This window comes from Lissotriton helveticus, chromosome 2_1 (assembly GCF_964261635.1).
Source record: "Lissotriton helveticus chromosome 2_1, aLisHel1.1, whole genome shotgun sequence".
Taxonomy (NCBI): domain Eukaryota; kingdom Metazoa; phylum Chordata; class Amphibia; order Caudata; family Salamandridae; genus Lissotriton; species Lissotriton helveticus.
The window spans coordinates 606,453,025-606,478,628 of record NC_136059.1 but is presented as its reverse complement, the minus strand read 5'-3'; the positions used below and the strand labels follow the sequence as shown (position 1 = coordinate 606,478,628).

At 48.3% G+C, this 25,604-nt stretch overlaps 1 protein-coding gene across 2 annotated transcripts in view; it reads right to left on the bottom strand.

Annotated features, from left to right (window-relative positions):
- Window positions 1-25,604, bottom strand: part of MSH3 (mutS homolog 3) — a 1,953,894-nt gene that overhangs the window by 771,441 nt on the left and 1,156,849 nt on the right. For both annotated transcript variants that reach the window (XM_078675310.1, XM_078675311.1), the window contains exon 15: window positions 23,906-24,074. In XM_078675310.1, the coding sequence (XP_078531436.1) occupies window positions 23,906-24,074 (169 nt within the window). The remainder of the gene's footprint in view (window positions 1-23,905; window positions 24,075-25,604) is intronic.

Here is a 25,604-nt window from a genome sequence, read left to right as displayed (position 1 = left end):
ACCACTCCACTTGCAGTCACAGCCACCATCCAACTCCTGCACTTCCTCGCGGAAAATGGCCACAAGGTCTCCAAGAAGCAGTTGCAATTCTGCCAACCTCAAGTCACTTACCTAGGTCACCTCTTGTCCAAAGACGGGAGAAAGCTCACACCCGATCGAATACAGGCTATTCTAGAGACCCCTATCCCTAAAACCCCGAAGCAAGTCCGCTCTTTGGTAGGCCTCACCTCCTTCTGCCGACAATGGTTGTCAAATTTCAGCCTCATTGTGAAACCACTACTTTCCCTACTGACTAAAGATGTCCCCTTCCCGCTCCCTTGGACCCCTGAATGTCAATCCTCCTTCAAGGAACTACGAGACGCCCTTTGTTCAGCACCCGTCCTAGGAACCCTTGATTACACAAAGCCCTTCTCTCTCTACACTCACGAAAGGGAGGGATGCGCTTTGTCTGTCCTGACTCAGACCATTGGCCCCAAACAACGACCATGTGCCTATTTCTCTGCCACTCTTGATCCTGTAGCGAGAGCTTTGCCTGCCTGCCTTCGAGCAGTAGCCGCTGCTGCTGTCTCTATCCGACAAAGCGAGGGAATCGTACTCTCGAATTCCCTCACGGTACTAGTGCCTCATGCTGTTGACACCCTCCTAAACCAGACCAAGACACAACACCTGACCAGCGCACGACTGACTGGGTACGAACTGACACTGCTCGCACCTCACATCACGTTGAAACGATGCACCACACTGAACCCAGCCACCTTGCTGCCTCTGCCTGAAAACGATCCTGATGTGCCCCCAATACACGACTGTGTGACCCTCACGGACGAACAGACTAGGAGTAGAGTTGACCTCCGAGACACTGCCTTCCCAAACCCTGACGGAGAGCTATGGGTAGACGGCTCTTGCATTAAACTCCCCGACGGCACCACCTCAGCTGCCTATGCAGTTACCACAGCCCGAACTGTAGTTGAAACCGCTCGCATCACGCAACGATCCGCCCAGGCGGCAGAACTGATTGCCCTCACCCGAGCATGCATCTTAGCAGCAGGAACCACAGCAAACATTTACACCAACAGCCAGTATGCCTTTGGGGTGGTTCACCATTTTGGGCTCCTTTGGAGGGAGAGGGGATTCCTGACTTCGCATGGTACACCCATCTTGCACGGAGATCTGGCCTCCGCCCTGATCGAAGCCGTCCTCCTTCCCAAACGACTTGCAGTCATCAAATGCCAGGCACACAAGAAGGTGACAGACATCATTGGACAGGGAAATGCACTAGCCGACATCACTGCTCGAACCACAGCTGAGAATAGGACGACGACACGCATGTACGTGACTAGGTCACAAGCAGAGAAATGGACAGACGCTAGGGACACTATTAGGGACATTCAAACGGCTAGCTCACAACATGAATTGACTGAATGGGCACGGGTGGGACTGAAGGATGATGAAGGCTGCTGGCGGACACAAGACTCGAACAAATGGTTACTACCCGATTCATACTTGATTCCCATTCTGACTATGGCACACTCCCCTGCTCACATAGGGCCAGCCCCCATGACCGAACTTGTCTCCAAAGTCTGGCACAATGATAAAATCGCAGACTCCGCCAAACGACTGGTCCAGCAATGTTTGATATGCCTACAACACAACCCTGGGAAAGGAACTGTAGTACCCCGGGGAGGGTTTGGTGTTCCCAATCACCCATTTGAAGTCTTGCAGATGGACTACATCCAGCTAGATAGATACCAAGGCCTGAAGTACGTACTAGTTGTGGTGTGCGCATTTAGCAAATGGGTGGAAGCCTATCCAACCCGTGACAACACTGCCATGGCTACTGCAAAGATACTATTAAAGGAATTCTTCCCTCGTTACGGCCTCTGTCGAATTTTGTGGAGCGACAATGGCCCCCATTTCGTAGCCGAAGTTATCCAACTCATCTTGAAGGGGTTGGGTGTAAAACAAAAGTTCCACGCAGTCTTCCATCCCCAATCTGCTGGACTGGTTGAACGACATAATGCCACATTGAAACTCAAATTGGCCAAAATAGTGGCTACCACAGGACTGAAATGGCCAGACGCACTCCCACTGGCACTGCTCTCAATGCGTTCAACCCCCACCAAACACCACTTGACACCTTACGAGGTTGTATTTGGCCGGCCTATGAATATCTGGTCTGCACCAAAACCGACATCCATTCATGACGTCCCGGACGTCCTAATGTCTGATTACTTATGCCAGTTGACTAAAACCCTGTCTTTTATCCACCAACAGGTGCTGCATGCCATCCCTGATGCTTCCAGGGGTCCCGGACACACCATCCAACCTGGGGATTTCGTTCTGATCCGGAATTTCCAGCGTGCTAAGAGTCTGGAACCCCGGTGGACGGGCCCCTGGCAAGTCCTCATCACCACCCGAACAGCACTTCGAGTGGAGGGAAACGCAACTGGGTACATGCGCACCACTGCAAGAGGATCTCCTCGACTCTGACGACAATCGAAGACGTGGCCGCCCAGGAAGAGCTCCTGAACAAAGACCGACCATCACTGAACTGCTATCCAGACACAGAGACACTCGAACTGGCAAAGATTCCCGATCCCACTGTGCCATCCAGAGAAGGGTATAACCTGCGACGAAAGGAGGGAGCTTCGGCTAAGCAGACCACTGACTAAGTCATAATTCTCAGAACGGTGGCCTAACACTTCTAAGGCTGTCAGGAGAGAAAGCCTGACGAAGTCGTGGTTCTGCCCACTACCGAGCACCTTGAAGATGATGGAAGCGCCCGATACGAAGATGATGGAAGCAACCAGACATCCGAAGACCCACTACAGGAACCCGAAAACTGACAGGTTGCACAGCTCAAAGACTATTGCTCTTCTTATCACTCTTCTCTTTTGCCTCCTCCTCATGACTACCTTCTGGATCGTGGAAGAGAACGCACCGGCTCATAAGACATTACTAACGACTGCACAGCCTACCACCATGAAAGAACACTACCTGGTCTCTCTTTCACCTCAAATCCAAGAAAGGCGTAAGGAGTTCTGGAACAACTCCTTTGTACAGTTGCTGCACCAACACAACCTTGCTGCAAATGCCACGAATTGCTGGATCTGTGGGTTGATACCACATGCCACCGGACATTCCATCCCCTTCATCCCTTCACCTTTCTCTGTTCATGGCTCCTGCCTTGCTTGGCTGATCCTCTTGCAAGAGAGCTACAGAGACAATGCCACTTCCAGCAGAACTATGGCCCATTTCTTTCATGAGGTCTGGCAAAACAAAACTAAGAAAAATACTGCACCCTTCTGCCCACAGACCTCCAATGATTCTATCCATATGGACATCCCCGTCAACGAGCGGATTGAAATGCAGGTATTTAACAATCCGACCAGACCCACTTTCTCCTACCTCCGTAAACGAACAGCTGCCACCCTGACTGTGGCCCTATCTGTCATCAACGTCACAGGCCTTATGTGCATCGAAGGGCTTGGGACACAGCTGGTAGGCCGCAGCACTTGCCACATCAGCCGAACCTTGGACTCCATTGATCCACCCTCTTTCGTCTCCTCACCGAACATGTACTTTGTTTGTGGTACCAAGGCCTACACCTGGCTCCCCAAAGGCTGGGGGGCACCTGTTATATTGCCTTCGTCCTTCCTCCGACCTATGTGGCTCCAGCGAACCATCACAGACACAAACGAGCCAAGGACATTGAACAAGCCGACTCTACAGGAGCACAGTTCCTCGATGCAATAAAGGGACTCGTTCCACTCTGGGGCCCGATGGCGAACAGTCGTGCCATCCGACATTTGACCCAGGCAGTTGAAACAACAATGAACATCACGGCTGGTATCCTCACGAACAATACAGCCGAGCTTCAGGCAGTCCGCTTGGTGGCTCTTCAGAACCGCCTTGTTCTAGATGTGGTTCTGGCGGACCGTGGAGGAGCATGTCGTATCATCGGGTCCAGCTGTTGTACCTACATACCAGACAATTCACCCTCCGTTTACAAGGCCATTGAACACCTCCACAGACTCTCCTCAGAAGTTCATCAGGAACAAGAAGGATGGTCGCTTGGGAGTTGGTTCTGGAGTGCTGTAAAGGACTGGGGATGGAGGTTGCTCATGATTGTACTGATACCAATCGTCGTAATATGCGGACTCTGCCTGGGTATTCAATGCTTGCCACCTCTGTGTTCACTATTTGCTAACTGTGTTTGCCCTAAGACTCCGAACTTTGAAGCTGAACGCATGAAAGCTTTGTATGATGTAGAATTCCGCAATATGATGGGGATAGACATAGATTGACAAGCTGGCTAGATATGTTGAAAAGGGAAAAAGGGAGGACTGTTAAAATCTAGATTATGACGTAAACATTATCGGCGCCATCTTGTCCCTTTTAGGCTCCTATGTGCGCGTAAGTAGCGGCCATTTTGAATGCCATGGCCTCTCTGCCCACTACCGATAGCCAGCGCGTCTCTCTCTCTCTCTCTCTCCCTCTCTGACCCCGCAAGCATCCCCCGCGCGCTGACAGCCCACGTTCTCACATGCTTGGGCCATAAACCACCCCTTCAGCGCGGCCCTGCCTCGGAGCCACATCCCGTACCCGGCTAACACCTCCCTCCATCCCTTTGATGATCACACATCCTTTTGATGAACCCCCTTCCTCTGTGCCCGATTGTCCGGCCCGATCCCAGGCCATCACCTAGCCCTGCGGACACGGTTTATTGCCCCTTACAGTAGGAAGCTGTCCCTCTTCAAAGAATCTATGGCAGATCAAAGCCCCCACCCCATGAGATCCGATCGGCCTCACACATTCCGGGAATCGACGGAATGTCCTGGTGTGCGATAGTCATCACCCACTGTGACCGGGGTGGGGACTTCTACTGTAAATGTGTGTGGGAACAGGCCCAAAGTGAGGATTCCGAGGATGTCTTTCCGTACATCAAAGTATTGACAAAAATGTGTTTCATGTAATAAAGCAATAAACCTGTGTATAAGAGGCCAGGCCTCAAGGATGCGTTTAGAGCACCTCGAGAAGATACCCTGTTGTCTGATTTGACGTGTTCTGCTCCGTCGGAATAAACTCCTGTTTCCTGCCTTCCAGTCTCCAGCGCCTGCCTCTTTATTTGGTTACCGTGAGTTGGGTGAGAGGCGGCTAACGCCGGCCAATCCTTGAAAAGGGGTAATCGACCTGATCTGCCTGACCCTTTTTCAACACTGGGATGATCACTGCAGCAGTGAACGTGAGGGTCTACAAGTGTACTGTGGCCGAGAGAAGAAGGGAGGCTTTTGTTTAAATATGTTCAGAAATAATAACTTGTTGGCGTTTAAATGTGCAAAACCAAGTCCATTTTTCTAAATTTCACCTGGAATCATCATTGTTTCAACTTAGTGACTAAATGCCCATAGTCATCAAGAGGAAAACGATATTGTCAGAGAAGTGTGCGTTCAAACCAAGCCTGGGTGGAGTTCGCAAAGTTCCGCTAGGCGCAACTCCACGTAGTGCAAAAAAAAGTCCACCACGTGGAGCTACGCAAGCGGCCGAATGCATTAGATAAATACCGTTTGCGGTAATTTTCAGTGACAATGCTTGTTCGCACAGTGCAAACATCACAAACGGCACCATGAAAAGCACAAGCAGGCGCTGATTAATTTCTGCTTCTCAAGCGGCAGCTTTCTCAACACAAACAGACGGTTTCTCAACACGAGCGGTCGTGGACATACAGGACCACTCGCAATGAAAAATCTGACCGCCCGCATTGAGAAATCTCACCGGAGATTGATTTTCCACACTCACGCTCGCCAACTTGATGTTAACGATCGTGAACAATGAAAAATCTCGCCGGCAGATGGATTTTCCTCGCTCGCCAACTTGATGTTGACAAACGTGAGTGAGGGAAAAAACTCCGCTCCGCAAGTTTTTCGGAGCTCCGCGTAATGCGGAGTGCAGAAAACTCCGCGAGCGGAGTTCACCACCCAGACTTAGTTGAAACCCAGTGTAAATATGGAATGGGAGTACACCAGAATATTTCAGACCAACAAAAAAGCGTCCTCAAGTGTCTCGGAGGAAACGTACTCCAGCATTTGCATAGCTCATCTAAAAAGTGTACCCAGTGGTTTGCAAGTAATTGAGTCTCCAAAAAAGAGATTGGAGGAACACAAAGATATTGCAATATTGTCTGGATACTAGCAAGTTTTTCAGAGCTCCGCGTAATGCGGAGTGCAGAAAACTCCGCGAGCGGAGTTCACCACCCAGACAGTTGAAACCCAGTGTAAATATGGAATGGGAGTACACCAGAAAATTTCAGAACAACAAAAAAGCATCCACAAGTGTCTTGGAGGAAACATACTCCAGCTATTACATAGCTCGTCCAAAAAGTGTACCCAGTGGTTTGCAAGTAATTGAGTCTCCAGAAAGGAGATTGGAGGAACACAAAGATATTGTAATATTGTCTGGATACTATATAACAGAAGGCCTACCTGCACTTGTACATTCTGAGTAACAAGAGTGTGTTGAGAAACAACAATTGTAGGAGGTGGAATGAAGATGATCTGCTTGGTTTAGGAGTCAAAATATAACATATAACAGAGGATGCTTTCTAGTGTGGTTATAACATAGCTGATCAAAGTGCTTAAGGTCTTCTGTAGTATATTAATTACAGGTTGGATGTGATGCAGGTGGAAAGTGAGAAAGCACACATTGGCATTCGGAAGAAAGGCCAATGGACACTGGTTGGGTATTGCCACTGACAGACTCTCCAAATGATACCATATTGCTAAGGTAATTGCCTCTGTTTTGTGTTACTCCAATTAGAAATTAAATTTAAAAAGAGAATTTGCAAGGGGAGCCCTCTGGGGCACAGTGTTAATGTCAAGGAGTAGCAGACTGCAAAATATGTCAGACATTTGGAGTTGTTTGGTGACTGCGAGGGGGCTTAGATCGTTCTCTTCATCAACTCTAAATTTACCCCAGCAAAGGAGGAAAGGGCATATACTAACTAAAGGGAAGGATTATTCTAGAGTTGAGCATGATACGGTTTCAGACAGCGCAGTGTAATCTTATCACAGATGTTAGGTAGATATTGAAGTTCCAGAAAAAGAGAGACTCTGTTACTTTCCAATACGCTGTTCATTACTCGACATACGAATACCAAGCCTTGCTAAAACCAATAGGTTCAGATTTTTCTTATTGGAAGTGTTTGGCAACAGTTAGGTAACTGTGTGTGTTGTCCCCAGCTGCTCTAGAAAAAGAATCCCATAATGAAGCAACACGTGTACCCTCAAAGAAGTGTGTTATGAAAATGTGTTAGAAGATGACATTTGTGTTGTACGTGGTGAACTTGAATGGCATAATTGTTTCATTTGGGAACAAAAAAGGGATCTGAATCCACAATTTATCATGAGGGCAAAGAAAAACAAATGATTGCATAGTGTTGCTTTACAACAGGCTCTGCATCAAGCACTTCGTAAGCAAAAGTTATAAACTAGCAATGAAAATGCTGCTATGTCAGCAAAGTCAATACATCGAAGGATACACTCAAACTGAATTAGAAAACATTACTTGATAATGCATAGTAAAAACCTAATGGGAACACAAACTAAACACTATAACTCAGCTTATCAAAGCAATGGTAAACCATGAATGGCAATAGGGATTGACCCGAAGCCCAGTATCTCTCTTCACTTCCTATGGGGCTTTTTGAAAAACGTATGGCATGAGGTCGTCTCCACACATTGTAAGATAAAGCTGCTATAGCCACACCAAAAATGAAGCAACTAGCCCAAGAGCCTTATTAGAATAATTCATCTTCAAAAGGGAATAACATGCATTTTAAAGAGAAGAGTACTGGCCTCTGAGGTTACAAATGCAGAGGAACCAAAGACTGGATTCCGCTTGGAAGTTTAACTCCATTTAAAACGTGGTGGTGATGCATCTGCCTTTTCTGTGTCATATATATAGATTCATGAAGCCAAATTGCGCTCGCAATGGCTGCGAATTCGCATTTGCGAGCGCAATTTGAAGAAAAGGAATTCTTGATAGTGAAAACTCCATAATTGCGAGGTCGCAAATAAATTCGCAGAATCCAGGAAGAAGTCCATTAGCGAATCGGAAATTGCGAAATACCATGGATTCTGCTAAACAATTTGCGAAAACGCAAAATAATCGCTATCGCTATTCAAGAATAATCGCAAAATGTGAAAATCCCAAAAATCGCTATTTGCGAGGCGCAATTTAAGGAGAACCCAAACCAGGTGGTAACCATGAAGGGAAAAAAAAAAAAACGTTACCAAACTACCAACAGGTGCAGCTCTGACCAAACACACTTAAGGGGACGCAGCTGGAGCATGAGGACTCTCACAATGCCAGGACTCTACATGGTGGTCAGGCGGCGAAGGCTACAGCGAGCAGCACAGAACAGACGCAGGATCCAGGAGCGAATCTTCCGCCAGCGGATCACCCTTCTGGGCCAAACTGATGAGCAAATTTACTCTAAGTACCACCTGAATGGGGCAATGATCATCAAGCTGATCCGGGACCTAGACCCCCTGATGCAGCACCCAACAAGGAGGACCAATGCCGTGCCCACCCATGTCCAGGTATTGTGCAGCCTGCACCTACTGGCCTCCGGAAGCTTCCAGGGAATAGTGGCTGTTGCAGGGGGGATATCCCAGCCCACCATGTCCCGCTGCCTAAGGAGTTTCCTGGATGCAATGCTGACCCGGCTACACCACTACATCTCATTCTCCAACACCCAACAGGACTTGAATGACACCAAGCTTCATTTCTACAACATTGCACAATTCCCACATGTAATTGGATGCATTGACTGTACCCACATCCACATCTGCCGACCAGCACAAACGGAATACATGTACCGCAACCGCAAGTCCTACCACTCCCTCAATATCCAGATGGTGTGCAACGCCAAGACTATCATCACGGACATAGTGGCACAATATCCGGGGAGCACACATGACTCCTTCATCTTCCGGCACAGCGGCATGCACACACGACTGGCCAGGGGAGACTTTGGCGAAGGACACCTACTAGGTAAGTACACATGCCCCCAAATAGTACACTGTGATCATGTATCTGCGCAGAACAGGCACTCACCCTGTGCTTCTTACCTTCAGGTGACAGCGCCTACGGTCTACGTGAGTACCTCCTCACACCATACCTCAACCCTGCCACACCACAGAAACGGCGTTACAATGCTGCACACATACGCACAAGAAATTGCATTGAGAGGACATTTGGCCTATTGAAGAGCCGTTTCCGCATACTTCACAAGACTGATGGGGCCATCAAATACACACCTGAGGTCTGCTGCCGCATCGTGGCCGTGTGTGCAATACTCCACAACATTGCTACCAAGCGCAGGATACCAGTGGAGATATCTGGCAGTGAGTCGGAAGGGGACAACCGCCTACCTCCATATGTGCGTCATGCACGCGGGGAAAATCCTGCTGAAGGACACCGGCGCCATAACCACATCACTATTAACTGTTTCTAGTGCACCCATACCCCTCACAAAACACTGCACTCATGCATGACAAATGTAATAATGACATGAGTTTGATTCAAGTCGGACCATAAATCTTTATTGTTAATGCACAGTAAAGTGGCCTTTTGTTTCTTTGGTGTCACATGAGGACAGTATTTCTTCATACCTCCCCATGCAGGGGTAGAGGGCTTGCAGGGGTGTCCAGCATGGCCCCACCAACAGTGTCCAAGTTCTCACTGGCGGTTGCGAGGAGGCGCACCAAGTCGTCTCTCTGGGTCCTGAGGGACGGTGCTGGCCCGAGTTGATGCTGTGGGCCTGCTGCTGCGGCAACGTACAGGCACAGGCGGCAAGGATGTGCTGCTGTTTGTCGACGCTACCTCGCTCACATCGTCAGGCCCCCCTGGTTCTCCATGGGCAGTGGGCTGGCTGCCGAGCACTGCTGCTGTTAGCAGATCAAGTGACCTGGCCACATCCTGGCAACACTGTACCATCTGGCCCGGCATGGCAATTGACCTGCGTGCCAGATGTGACGTCGCATTACCAACAATGTGGTTCGACCCGGTGTAGGCCGACAGGCGGGCCAGTAGTTGGCGGCGGCGGCGGCGGGTCATGTCCTGCTGGGCTACCAGCAGCTGGCTGTTCTCCCTGACAGCAGCAGTCATCTGGGCGATATTTTGGCCAGTCGCCTGCAGCTGTGTGTGGATTGTTGCCAGGTGACGCGCCTGGGTACGGTGCACCGCCAGCATGCGGCGTTCAATGGCGAGGCCAGGATCAGGAAGAAGGAGTGCCCTGTCCGTGCCTGTTAAGGCCTGATGCTGCTGGCGCCTCAGTGCGCTGGAGTGTGCTCTTGCTCCAGCTGTGCGCCTCGTCTGCCTCCTAGGCGCTGGTGGTGTGGCCTGTACCACTGCTGTGGGTGTCTGTTGGGGTGTTGGCTGGACACCTGTGGCTTCAGGGGTGGCCCTGTCCACACGGGGTGGTGGTGGTGGAAGCACTGCAGGTGGCTGTGATGGACCGGGTTGTTGGTTGGACTGGCCCTCACCCTCAGTGTCCTCCTGGGTCTCCGCGATGTGCAGGGCCTCGCTATCAGTGCTGGGTTGGTCGACAGCACCTGTGATGTAAAAGGGTGCATGATTATTGTTATGTCTCTTGCACATGAGATGTTGATACATGCATGCAGGCTTGCTTTCCTTGACTGGCTTTTTACTTTGATTTTACAGGTCTGGCTGTGTTGAGCTATCTGGGGATTTATGATTTCACTACAACTACCACAATGCAATGGGGCATTTCAGGTGTGCATGGCCTGCGTTACTGGGGATGTCATATTGCTAGCTCAGGAGTCATGGGCATTGTTGGGGCTCAGGGTCGCAGTCGCATGGCACTTACCTTCTGATTGTTGGCTGGGTCGGGACGAGTCCAGCTGGATTACCCCCACGCAGGCTTCTGGTGTGATGGTGTCCTCTATGAGGTCCTCCAATGGAGTGTTTGGTGTGGCAATAGGTTCCCCTCCACCGGTGGCCAGTCGCTCCCCAAGCCTCTCGGCAATACGCTCCTTTGAACGACCTCTCAGGTCGTACCAGCGCTTGAGGTCATCAATTGACCGCTGGATCACCCCGAACGAATTTACTTTAGCGCGGATTGGCTGCCAGATCCGGCGCTTGTCTGCCTCTGGCACCCTCCGGGAGTCTTTGCCGAAGAGGCGTGCAGGGTCCTTGGAGACCCCCTCAATCAAATACTCTAGTTCTTGTTCAGAGAACTTGATTTTTCTCTTCCTCCCTTGCCCACTGCTCCCTGCTGCTTCCTGGGACATGTTGAGGATTTGTGTCCTGCTGGGGTGCTGCACAATCAAAGGTTTGGAGCTCTTCAGAATGCTGCTTCCACTGTCTGGCTCTGTGTTCTGTTTGTGGGTGGGAAAAGCCTACTTCCTGGTTGTGATGTCATCCATGGGCTCGAAATGCGACTTCCCTTTTTGCGATCTCGCAGTTAGCGAGATCGCAAAATGCGATTTCGCTAATTGCAAGATCGCAATTTCTACATGGAAAAATGCCGATTCTGCAAAATTTAAGCGATTGTGGCAAAATCGCAATCGGCAATTGCGGCCGATTGCGATTCGCTTTTTTCAATCGCATTTCTACATGAATGCCATTCTGCAAATTTCAAATTGCGAATCGCTATTTCTCGCAAATTGCTATTCGCAGAATGGCACTTTCATGAATCTGGGTGTTAAGCTTTTTAGTAGAAGACCTGATGAAACAGTCTGCAGAAGTGATGACTATGCTTCTCCGTTCTGGGGCTCAACCTTCCGCTAGACATTCTTATCATGAAAGATTCACTTACATTAACCCTGAGCTGAGCTAGCTTTCTCCAAGCAGCCCCCAATCATACCTGTGCATCTCATGACAATATCTAGCCAGGTTTGTCTTCATTACTTGCACAAATGAAACCCAAGAGCAGTACTCCTGCATATCGGTAGGTGGCATCGTGAGGCACTGCACAGCTCTGTTTGAGAAGTGGCCAGCAGGGTCCCTTATAGGAGCACCCAGGCACGCCAACATTAGTTGCTCTCACAGTCTTGTGCGTGAATTGGCTTGACCAATATGGAGAGCTCTAGTTTGGGACCTTTTAAGATGATAAAAGATTTCATTCCAAAGAATGGGGAGGTGGAGGGGTCGGACAGAAATCTGCAGTTATAGTATCCACCTAAAAGAGCATTACGGAAGGTAAGTAACTTGTTCTTCTGATGGATATTTCAAACAGCAGATTTGTCACCTTGTGAATTGATACCAAGCATTACCTCCCACGGCGATGGGTATGTGGAATCGCTCAGACCAAAAAGTACTGCAGAACTGAACAGGCAAAATGCCCATCTCGACGGACATGACTGTCAAGGCCATAGTGCTTTAAGTACGTGTGCAGGGGGCGTGGCTAGCGAAGACGGCCAACAAAACACATCTTTAGGGAGCTCTATCTCCCTGCTGAATAATCCTGCCTCATGCTTCCATGTGGTGCCCCCTGCTACCTGGTGATCTTGCCTGTTGTGCTCCCACTGGCTTACAGCCTCTCTCACTGCATAGAGGACTAGAGGCCTGGTAGACAACCCAGTACAGGCCTGGTGCACCCACGCCGCCACTGTGCATCGAGCTGAATGGCCTGGGGGCCATGCCAGAGGAGTCTGGGTGCTGTGAGCATGGCTCGCTGCAACATCGAGGGAGAGCCCTGCTCTCTTCACAAGAGCTGAGGCCCAACCTGATCGCCCCCAAGGGCCCTGGAGCTGTGCGTGGGCCCTAGCGGTCAGCATGGCGGCCTGACAGCCAGTGGCCCGGCTGATGTCAGTCACGGATGCCTGAGGGGTGAGAACCGAATTAACCAGCTGGGGCCTCCTTCCTCCATCATCTTTCTAGGCACTGGAGCACTTGGGAAGACACATAGCTATCTATCGGCCTGTGCCTGCACCCCTTTGTCGGCAGCTCTCGGCCTTCCACAGCCTTACCCCTGACCCGCGGGTGGGGTGGGCCCTGCAGCGCTGACCCCATGAAAACCTGGAGACAACTGCAGAGGCTGCGCCTCCCGCCCTGGCTGGCTCCCTTGGGGGCCCACACCGGCAAAGGAAAAGACAGAAGGTGGGCAGGGCCCTGGAGCCCCACAGAGGATCACCGTGACTGGCACACAGGAACGTCTCAGCACTATGGAGTGCCTAGCCTCAGCCCAATGCCCGGTAGGTCTGTCTTCAGGTGCCGGGCTGCCCTGGGGGACATGTTGACCGTGTAACTGTCTTAGGGTGCCCTTGGGATTCGAGAGGATGCCTACATGCCCAGTGGTGGGAGGGCTTCCCCGGGGAAAACGGACTGTCTTTGAAGGTGCCCGGGGGCCTGGCTGGGGAATCATGCTGACCCCCCTACATCCTTCGCTCTGTGGCCTGCCTGTGGTGGCAGGGAGTGGTCGTCCCTCGGACTGCTGGCGGCTCCCTGTCACTGTTCTGTTGCTCGTCTTGGTGGTTCTTTTTCCAGTTATCGATACCAGTTAAAAACTGATTATCGTGCAGTGGCTGGTGCCTGGAGTGGTTTCCTTGGTCACCCTCATTTAGCTGTGACCTCTGGTGTCAGTCCCCTGTCTTTGCAGCGACTCATACTTAGACTTACATTTGACAGTGATTCAGAGGGTTTTCTGAGCCGGACTGTGCTTTCCTGGACGCATCATGGGGAAAGATAGGCCTACGAGGCACCAAAAGGGCAATACCATTACACAGTATACTACCCCCGTCAGCCTACTCATCCACTCACTCGCTGAGAGACCTCGGAGCATTCTCCGGAGCGCCAGGAGGTGCCCTCATGAGCAGCCCACTTGGAGGCTATACAAGGCACTAGAACAGTGTTTGAGGGACAGATAGTGGGAGTCTCAATTGAGGTAAAACTGTTACATGCAGCTTCTCGAAAAGTCGATGAAAAAGTCGAGGATGCGGAAACCAATATTACAACACTCCAGGTCGAGGTACGCCTCTTAAAACAACAAGTCACCCAACTGTCAGTGTTCTCTCACACCTTAGAGGACACGGAGGGGCGATTGCGCTAGAATAAAGTGCGCCTGCTGCACTTTCCAGAGATAATAACGGAAGGTGGAGCAATTCTTGGAGTACTGGGTAAGACAAGCTCTGCATCCTAGAGATTTATCTGACCTCTTTGTTATTGAGAGGGCACACAGAGGGATGGCTCCTGTGACTCTCCCCGGGGGCACCGCCACGGGCCCTTATCACTAAACTTCACAATTACAGAGACAGGGATGCGATCCTGAGGGCTGCCAGGAAGACGACTGTCCGGCGGCAATTTGAGAACTATGAAATTGCAATTTATCCAGATTACACTCAAAAAGTACAGGAGCAACATAAATTCTTCTTGGAGGTTAAGAAAAAGTTGTGGGAAATGGACCTCACGTACATGGCCAACTACAGGGCAAATCTCTGTCTCATTGCAGCATGGACGTCTCATTTCTGTGAGCGCCCGAGGATGTGAGGTCCTAGTTGACCATGTTGGACAGGATTCCTGTGTGCCCTCTGATTGCCACGGATCCCTTCCATACCTGCAATAGGCGGTTGGTGGGGAGACGGCCCAGGCCCAGAGTGTTTCCCACATTGTGGGCCCGGAAGACCCACCATTGACAATGCCGGAGACTCTGTTAACTGTCACCCCTGCGGCTGAGGGGCCTCGAACTCCCCTTCCCCAGGAGGTGACTATGTTCATGAAACCAAGACTTCCTAAAGGGTTATGGAAAGTTTAAGTGTAGATCGATGTGGGGGGTGGTTTCTCTGTATGTGAGGTCATGCCTACTACTGCTTTTGTTGGATGCCGTGGGGTTAGGGGTCCGCTTGCTGCATGCACGTTTCTAGGTGTCTCCTGGGGCAGGGGCTGACACCCTTGTAATGGGGGAAATTAGTTCATAATTATGTTTTTTCTTTGACCGCGCTTGGTTTGTACTTTCTAAGTCAGTGGGTGGCCGGAGGCTTTCGTGCCTTGTGTTGACACGTGTTGGTGTCTTGGGGGTAGGGGGTTGGGTTCCGATGAAGTACGTCCTGGCATATCTAAGTTTCTGGGCTTGTGTGATGAAGTGGTTATGTTATACTTGTCCAAGGGAGTTGTGCATTTTTCACGTATGTTTACCTGTGGTTCGCTGTCACCTGTTCACCCGGGGGGGAGACTTCAGTATCTGGGCGCATCATTCATTCAATATGGGTAAGATTGCAACATGTAATCTCCTGGAATGTGCGGGGTTTGGGCAATTTTCTTAAACACTACAGAGTGCTGTCCTTTCTTAAGAGACACGCTACTGATATTGCCTGCTTGCAGGAGACGACGTTTCAAATGTAGAAGCCTCTAAGTTGGCCAAAAAATGGAGGGGACAACTTTATTATGCCACCTACTCGAACTTTGCTAGGGGCGTCCTTATATGGATAGCTCTGGGAGTCATGTACATGGAGGCAGATGTAGAGAGGCGATACTTGTTGATTCAAGCTAGGTTGGATGGTACAGACATGCTAATTTCTTATACCTACTGACCCAATATCGAGGATGGGCAGTTTTTCTGTACATCGTGTGATGTCTTTTTCGCTAGCACTGGACTGACAGTTTCTCTTGGCCGGTGACTTTGAATGTATCATGAACAGAGAGCTCTATAAGCACCACCCAAGCATCGTTACCTCCCTCAGGGAGTTCCCTGCCCAGCTTGGCCTGTGCGATATTTGCAGGGATACCCACCCTGGTTCAAAGGAATTCACTTGCTATTCCCCAATATTAAACAAATACAAGCTGTGGTTCTACCATCAGCTCCACTATAGGGAGGAAGAAAGCACTGGGCGGTTGCTGACTTAGATCCTGTGCTGAGAGACTACTCCACTCCCCATACTCCACATAAACGCCCTCAGGGCAGAGATGTATACACACAGAAGGGCATACAAGAACTCTTCAGGACATATCTGGAGCAGGTGTATAGCAGTCCCCGCCCTCCTGACCCTGAACGCATATCTGCATTTGACCACACCAGTGCACCCCGGCTGGATGAGGCCACGATCCTAGTCCTCGAGGCGGATCTCACATTGGAAGATCTGGGCGGTCTTTGGCTGCTACCCAGGGGATAGACGCTGGGAGGGGAGGGCCTCCCTGAAGAGTTTTACAATGCCCCCTCTCTTACTCAACACTTCTTGAAGGTTTATCTAAAGGCCAAGTCCACAGGGGTGCTCCCTGAGACTATGTGGGAGGGTTGCATCTCTATGATTATGAAGCCAGTCGGGGTTGATCAGTCCTCCTATAGACTACTCATTATGATTAATACAGACATAAAGGCACTTTGGAAGACGTTGTCCCTTCAGTTATGCCCCGCGATTGCTCAAATAGTACACAATGACAAATGCGGGTTCATCCCCAGTCCTAACACTACAATGGACCGTCAGAGGTAAACACAAGTTTCACACAAAGTGGAAGGCCCGACCAAAGAGCTTGCCCTTGTTTCTACTGACATTGCTAAGTCCTTCAACACAGTGGACAGGACTGTGTGGACTGGCAAGACCTTATGCAGGTGCTGGAGGTAGTGAGGATTGGGCCTTTCTTCCTGGCTTCGGTGAGGCTGCTCTCTATGTGCCCAGGGCCAGAGTGCGCATTGGTAAACTCGGCTCTGACAGTTGGCAGTGTCGGATCCAATGGAATGGGTCTTGTTTGAATTAACACCAAATTGAAGTTATAACAAATCTGCTGACAGTGAAACTGAATTGCATGTATTTGAATGGCTGGAGGGCGGGAGATGAAACCATTTATGTCTGTAGGGAGGGTGAAAGGGCATCTTTGCAAATGCAATGAATACGTGTTTTATCATGCAGCTGCTGATTACACTTCCTGGAGAACTGGCATTTTGTAGATGCAATGGGAGACCAGGAGTGGAGCTGCAGGCAGAAGTGCAGCCTTGAGTGACACAAAGCCTTCTGGCTACCCTGAGCACACTTAATTGCAATGCGATCACTCCTCTTTGTGCATGAGTAGTAGGCACTACAGGCTGGAGTCGGACTTCCTGTGAGGGGTATCACTAATCAAAGGCTGTGTACCGTAGGTAGCCTGGACGGCTTTCCCTATCAACAAACTATTGCAAATGTAGGGACAACACAGTTCAAAAGGATGTGAGCTACGAAGATAGTCAAGCCAGTAAAAAAAAAAAAAAAAAATCCACTGTTGGTGTGCTCCTGCTATAAGTGATGTGACTTCCCATGGCATCTAAGCTGCATCATTTGTATTTAAAATAAAAATATACGTAAACATGGAAGTTTGGGTGATGGATTTCTTAAATATTTTCTGTGTATTGTAGATTCAGAAGTGCGGTATAACGCATTATATATAAATTAATGAATGCAGCAAGGGAGGTCAGCCATCAATGTAACTTTGAAGTTATGCTGTCAGAGTTACTTTTATGCAGTTAATTAACACAGTGTCACAATCGCGGACTGTGTAAGCTATAATAACAATTTATTGAAAGTTTGAAATGAATTTAATGCTGATTTAGGGACGTCTAATGCAATATCTGACGCTTAAGTGGAAGCAAACAAATTTAAAACAACCCATTTCTAAAAAAATTAAAAATAAAACAGAAGCGCTGTAAAACAGTCTGTCAGCTAGCAGAGGCACCTATGCATACTTTGTTTGTAGTAAGAAATAGAATCCGTCTTTCTCTGCTGCGAAGGCAAACTAATAATCAACAAAACATTCTACCAAAAAGACTCTACAACATTGTGCACCTGCTACAAAACAACCCATCCTGGTAACCAAGGCGCCTAGGCTGCTTTTGTTTCTAGTAATGAAAAAAGATAAAAAACTATGGGAAAAACATAATCGAGGAGCAGTAGGAATCACTAACAAGCGCACGCACCTTGTGAGGCAGCAGGGGGAGGAGGGGGCCCTGCGCGATTCCCTTGCAGGAGCGATCATTGCTACCATATGGTGGCGCTCGCTCCCGCAAGGGAATCGCCACACGTGCACGCGTTGCCATTGAAGGCAATAAAACGCCTGCACGTTTTAGCCTGAAAAAGGCAATCGATGGCAACAGGTCTCTTTCCTATGCAGCGCATGCGCGCTGCGTAGTCGAGACCTAAAAATATATGACCATCGTTCCCCGTCGCCCTGAGCACGTTGCACACGTTTTGTGGCTTGTTGGACCTGGAAAAGGGTTGCCACTTGATTTCCTAATTCTATAAAAACTATAATGGCTAATTGGATGCGCACTCCCTTCCCCGCGTGAGCGGCCTGGGATAAAGACCTGGGAATACAACTTCGGAATGCACTATGGGAGAGGATATGTGAATTGGTGAAATCTGTTTCGGCTAACGCCAGGTTTAAACTCACTCATTTTCTGCACCATCCATACATAACACCCGTGCTATTGCATAAAATGGATCAGAACAAGCCACCGACCGTTCCCACTGCCATCACCGGCTGGCTCCTTTTTTACATCTCGCCTGGGTGTGCCCGCAGATATAGGTGTTCTGGGTGAGAATGATGGCTAGGACGCAGGTGGCGGTGCCCATCTTGTGTTCCCTGGAGCCGACCATCTGCTTGCTGAGGGAAGGTTGTAGGCCAACGGGCCAGAAAATGGTGTTTAAATTCCTACACATGCTGTTGCTGCTGGCTAAGTGGCGAGTTGCAATCACATGAATGGGGCACGGGGGTTCTAGTTTTAAGCACTGCATGGGAGATGTAACTCAATGGGAGGTGGTAAAGGAGGTACCATTGAGGAAGTGTAGACAGAATAAGGCGGAGAATGACATCGAGGAGTGGTAAAAACTACTTACTGAGTTTTTGGACCCTGGGGGGTTTCTCTACTGTGGGGGATTTGGACTCTGCCAACTGTTTTGCTTGAATGTTGTAGCAGTACCCGGCTTCGCAGATCCACATGAATCACCTGTGCCCCTGTATCTGATTATTTGATTATTGTCTTGCATGTGCTATGTTAATCCAGCTATGCTCGTGACCGGCAAACTTGATCTTTCTGTGACGTGGTTATCAATGGCAATTGTTAGTGCTCTTTGTTCTTTTGATAATACTCAATAAAGAAGATATATATATATTTTTTTTAAAGAACATGTGCATTGATACCCACATAGAAGCCGGACAGATTTCCAGGAGAGGCACACAGCTTGTCAGCGCAGCAGAAGCAGCCTTGGCTCAAATGGAATGAGCATTTCAGGTGGCCAATTCTTAAATAGCATAGACGAGATTTTTATTCAGTGGACAATCCAACTAGAGAAGGTTCTTTTCTGCACTGCCTTGCCTTTCTTTGCTACTGTGTTCATCGTCCTCCCGATGTTCCCTGGTTAGATCAACGTGAAAAGAGAGCTCTCTTGGTGCTAAAATAGTATAGTTTCTCCTCCTCTTTTCAGGGGTGAGGGTGCAGCATAGAAAGTCAGAAGGTGATAGCCTGCCTAACATGGAGCGGTCATACTACTTTCAGCAGATATATTTTTGGCAGAAATGCAACATTCTTTCAAACTGCTAAAAGTAGTAACACAGGAACCGAGAGTGCCTCCACCTCCTTTAAACAACAAGCTGACGTTATCACGACCAGGCAGACCGTGTTCAGCGTCAAGAGACGTTGTAGACCACTGTGCATTGGTTCAAATGGGGTGCACATTAGAAAAGTGGAAAACAAATTCAAGGGCTTCGGAGGAAACATATGTAGCAGACGTTTAAGAAATCTCATTGCAGCAGGAGACTTAAAGAAATTTGTTCCGGCAACCTAACAGAAGATGAAAGTTCAGACAAATAGCCCTTAACAGTGCCCTAAGCAAGTCTTTGTTGGGACAATGACAAAACAAACATTTCAGATAGCTTGGCTTGTAATGGGCCAATCTAACAGGTATTGCACCAAGCCACAAACTTGTCCCAGCACCTTGCATGCACCAATTTCATAGATGGGCGCCTGGCTGTCAGAATAACATCAACTACTTCAGAAGGAAGCTCGAAGGACACTAGCTGCCACAGCTCAATCCCTACAAATGGAGGCGTAGAGTGCGGAGGCCTGGATGCTGAATACACTCTCAAAGCCCAAGATGGAGCTAACAGGATGACATCTGCCAGGTCGCTCATGATGATCTTCAGAACATGAGCCAAAATGGGTAGCGACAGGAAGTCATACAAGAGTCTAGAGCTCTGTATGAAATGCATCTCAGAGAGAGTCTTTTTGGGAAATGCGGACATTGTGCATTGTCTGCGGCTGTGAAAAGATCAAGCCAAGGTTCTCCCCATTGCTCGACAACACTCTTTGAAACTTTCGGCTGTAATTGTCATTTGTGAACTGCTAGGCATCGTCGCCTGAGCTCACCTTCACTGGTATTTAGAAATCCCACAGGTAATTCACGAAATACCCTGGTGCATAAGCCACTTCTGCAGGTGCAGAGCTTCTTGGCACAGGATCCAAGACCCCCCTGCATCCTGCTTGCTGCAGTACTACATGGCAGTTGTGTTGTCTGTGAGACCCTGTACTAGCCTCCTCTTGATCGATTGTAGGAAGACTTTCAATGCCAAGCAGATGAATCAATCAATCATTTGTAGAGCTTAACACTGTCAACTCTAGGAATATCCGACCGTAGATTGCCCACAACTCCAACAAACTGATGTGGAGGCAGGTTTTCCTTCGGGATCAGAGTACTCAAATCTCCATCTCTCTCAGAGGATGGCATCCCCAACCCAGTATTGATGCATCTGTCACCACCATCAGCTCTGAATGGGGTGAACATGCGCCATCTAGGGTACCAGGATGAATGAGGTCAATAGTCCTAGCAGCCTCAACCCCATCCTCACTGACATTCCAGGACAAAGGCTGAAACATCGGGATCAAAGACGAATGTCCTGGACTCTCGCTCCAGGGGGAATGCATGAAACTACTTCAAATCCAGGATAGCATCGATGACCAGTAGCATATGTGAAGGAGTCAGGTGTGACTTCAGCACATTGATTGTCTACCCAAAAGGTGTAAGGAGGTTCCCCACCATCAGGTGGTGGGCTATGACTGCCTGCGGTGAGCTTGCCTTCAACAGACAGTTGTCGAGGTACAAGTAGACTGGTGCACCCGGACTCCAAAGGTGTGCTGCAACCACCACCAACACCTAAGGGGCACTAGTAAGGCCAAAGGCGAGCACCACAAACTAAAAATGTTCCTGGCCCACCGTAACGTGCAGATAACGTCTGTAGGACGGGAATATAGAAATACCTTCTTTTCCTGCAGGATCCAACTCTACGATCCAATCTCTGGGATGTTGGTTACAAGAAACTTAGACCGGCATGAACATCTTGAATTTGTCCTTAGGTAGGAAGGCATTGAGAGGGTGAAGATCTAAAATAGGATGAAGGCTTTGGTCCTTCTCTGCCCAAAGTAAGTAGAGGGAGTAACACCTAGTTCCTACTTCCAAGGCAGGAACCCTCTTTATAGATGCTTTGACCAAAGGGGCCTGCACTTCCTTCTGCAAAACAGACACACTTGTCCATCAGTTGTACGGATAAAGGTGACAGGAGCAGTGATGTAGAAAGCCCCGCTTGACAAGTTGAAAGACCTGTGCGTCTGAAGTGATGTCTTGCTACTCTTGAAGGAAATGTCTGGTCCTGCCTCCCATAGGGTGTGTGTGTGTCAGAAAGGACCCACTAAAGTGGTTTTACAGTTGTGGTTGCAAGAGGGGTAGGGGGACTGAGCTGCATGTTGTCCCTAATGGCCTCCAAGTTATCTCTGGGAGACGCAGCTTCTGTCATGAAATAGTTCAGAAGGACGCTGTGCTCGCAACAGGGTCGGGCATTAGCATTACTGAAACCCCCTAATGTAACCAGAAAAGGGAAAAAAACTGTTCAGTAAATTGCCTGGTAGGGGCAGATATCCCCAAATAATGCATTGTGGCACGACTTTCTTCAAAGCATTCAAGGGTCAAACCTACTTTCTCACCAAAGACAAAGAGACAAGATAAATCAAATTAAATATCCATTAAAGATACCTGGACTTCCCAAGAGAAACCTGCAGATTGTATCCAGGCATGGTGTCGAAGCACCACACTTATGCCCATTGCCGGATCCAAGAAGTCAGTTGTTTTGAGGCTAGAACTAATAAAAGATTTTCCAGCATCATGGCCATCCTGTATTATCTGGGCTAAAGATTCCAGTAGATCCTCCGGAATTGACAGAAGAATTTAACTAACCACACATTACAAAGCATGATGGTAGTGGTCCAGGAGGAAGCTGGTTTTGACTGAGCATAAAGCAAGACTAGCAGGCATGAACATGCACTTGCCAAAGGTCTCCATGTGTTTAGACTCATGGTCAGGAATCGTCGTAGGAAAGGAGTTAGTGTTGTTTCTGCTGGTGGACAGCTGAACCACTAGACTTCCTTACAATATGATGTTGGGTCAAGAAGTCAGGAATGCATGGTGCCGGTGTGTGGCAGCAAGCTACAGTCTGCTGGCTGGAGGCCCAAAGCATGACTTTGTCCAAATGCTCAAGAAAATGCTGGTCAAAGCCTTGTTGAATGGCCACAGAGGTTCAGTCGGTGCCTGGTCAGGATTACAACCCCCCATCAGGTGGTTTCTTTTGATCTATAGTGTAGAGAGCTGCAGGTCAAGGACCTCTGCAACCCATGACATGACCATAGCAAAAAAACACTGTCCTTTGTGCCAGGATCATGGCGAGAGACAATTCCAGGAACTGGAGAGGTGTCCAGACCACTGGCATCCTCTAATTCGGTATACCAATTGTTATCCACTTAATGTGGGGTGAATCTGTCCCCCTCATCATAGTCCTTATTGTGAGAATTTGAAACAAATAGCTGGTGGAAAAGTATAAGCTCAGTCACTTGGTAAAGGGAGGGTATCAGAGTCATGAAGGATTAGCTATATGCTGGGCTCCAGTGGGATTAGAGCGCGCCTTCGGTCAATGTCGGGATGAAGTCGGCTTGCAGTGGAGACAATTATAGGTAATAGATTCTCATCTGGCACCGGAGCAGGCAGTGGCAGAGGAACCGAACGAAGTCAGCACAGAAGCGTGTGTGGACCTTGCAGTGAGTTCAAGGGGTTCAGACTGTGCCGAGCACAAACTTACCAGTGGCATCCCAACTGGATGCCTTTATGCATCCTTGGGGATCGAAGGCACAACAGAGGCAGCAAAAGTGTGCCAAATATGCACAGCATGGTCTCCCTGAAGGCCTGTATTTCATGCAACATCGCAAAAGGGAACCAGAAATTAGGGTTGCGTCAGGACCAAATTCGGAATCAGCTCTTCTGGAGTTTGAGACTGAGAGAGACATTGACACCCTCATGCCCTTTGGAGTTCAAGAGTCGAGAGAAGGGGCCTATTCCAGCTTATACTTCTTGTGCTTCGTTTTGGACTGAAAACCTAAGATGTCAAATATAATGAAGACCTGCGGGCGGAAGCTGCGATTGGTTATGGCGCAAAATCTTCTAGTGCTGGGCAACATCCAGTTCTCTGTGTCTTGCGGTTAAAGGGCCTGGAGCTGTGCTCTGACCCTAGGCACCACAGACATACTGCATGGGAACTGTCTCATACATTTTTGTGACAGTACCTACAAGGTTTAAACCCTTTCGATCTAGGAGCTGACATATTTTGCTTGCACACTGGTAAAAAATAGAATTTGGAGAAAAAAAACACAACTTTGTATCAAATCCGTGCCTTTTCTTGGCCATGTTAGGAAAAAATGCAGCAGCCATTACTCTATTGGTGTAAGGGCAGAGGGTTTTTCTGGTTCCATGTGACAGCACAAGCATATTAAAAGTAAATATTAAAGTAATACAGTAATGAGCCAGACTTGGGTATATTTGCATGTATTATTTAGTTTACCTTTAATGATTAATATAGAAACATCTATGTTTTGAGATGTTTACATTACCTCTTGCCCGGACACAGTAACATACGTAGCAGAAGGATTCTTTAGAACTTTTCGTATATCTTGCACATGGGACTCGATTTGCGACATCACCTCTTGAATTTGAGATTTTCTTTGTCTAATTATCGGAAAGTCAGTGAGATCCCAAAACAGCTCTGTTTTATCACCTTTCCTAGAAGAATTTGCGTAGGATAAAGGGAAGACAATTTAATATTTCATCTTAATAAATGCAACATGGAACAACTGAATACAATTAAGAGAAAAGAGACTTGATTCTATTGCAACGAGTCTTTCGTGTTTAGGATATATGGTAATATCTAACACTTGAAAAAACATACTTCTAAATATTTTTTCACAATCAGGAAGCTTCTAATAAGCGACTTGTGAGTAGACTAGAATAATGTTCCTTATTTTCCCTCCTCGGTATTGCCATTACCAGGGGTCGCAATAATATCGGGGTAGGACAATGAGCAGAAATACAAGATTTTAGGGAATACAATGTGGGAATCCGTTGTAGTGCAGTTCCTATTATCCCAATAGGCTCTGCGCATTGGAATAATACCTTCAATAGTATAGGCCTAGACCAGACGTTAACTAGGTCTACCACTGTCGATATTAGACTTAAAGTTTTGGGTTTGCCAGCTAGCTCAGAGTTCACTAGAAACTTTCTCGAATAGGCAAGGAGGAGTTGAACCTCCCTGGATAGACAAGAAGGGATTTAGTTTCTGACAACCATAGAACATGACAACTTTGCTCTCCCCTAATCAAGAGTGTATCTCTAGAGTCGTGTGAAAACAAAAGACGACTTATTTTACTCAGTCAGTACGTGCATTCTTAGTCTCACCAGATTGTAGAGAAAAGGAAGAGACGGGCGTGTTCAATAAAAGATGTTATTTATTGATCAGTCTCTTTTCTCATACAAGAGAAATGGATCGATATTATTGCAATACTTATGGTTAAGTAAAGTGCATATATTAAAAGCAGAAGTATAAAATAATACTGTAAAAACATTGATATGGTTTCTAAGCCATATGAAGGTTTAAAATGAATAAAATGAATACATACACATATACATTTGACTAATCGTACTCAACTGGTGTTTCTAACTACGCCTACCCCGTGTACCTGACCTAAGCCTAATACGTGGGCGGGAATAGAAAGTAGCAGTTTAAGTTAAGTTTGTTTTGCCAAGTGACTGACTAAAGAATTCTCTGCAAGGGGTTATTCAGTTCTGTACCTGGAATATAGGATGAATGAGGGATGGTATCTCTCGTCTCTGGTCTCGATATTCCAGGCTGCCTGCGAGGGCTACCCGGAAGCGCCGGAGCTGGATTTCTCGGCAGGAGAAAAGGCAGCTTCTCGTTCTCAGCGCGTCAGGAAGGCGGGGCTGCGCCAGCGGGGTCTGCTCTGCTCTGGGCTTCGGCAAGTCTGGCTGCTCCGATCTCGTCACCACCGCGTGTGTTTGCATAGGGCAATATCGGTAATATTTATACCTTTAAGGTGCCGAGATTGACGTAAGGATGGACATAGATACGTCAATAAGGATGTCATACGACCTCGTTAGCACATTCTTTTGCTGAAGTTCTCGGTGAAATCAAAACAATGGCCGCAGGGTTTTTCCCAGGTCTGTCATAGGTTTGATTTGTTTTGAGAACTCCGTATGCCTTATCAGGGGCTGGAGGAATATCGCTTGTCTAATTAG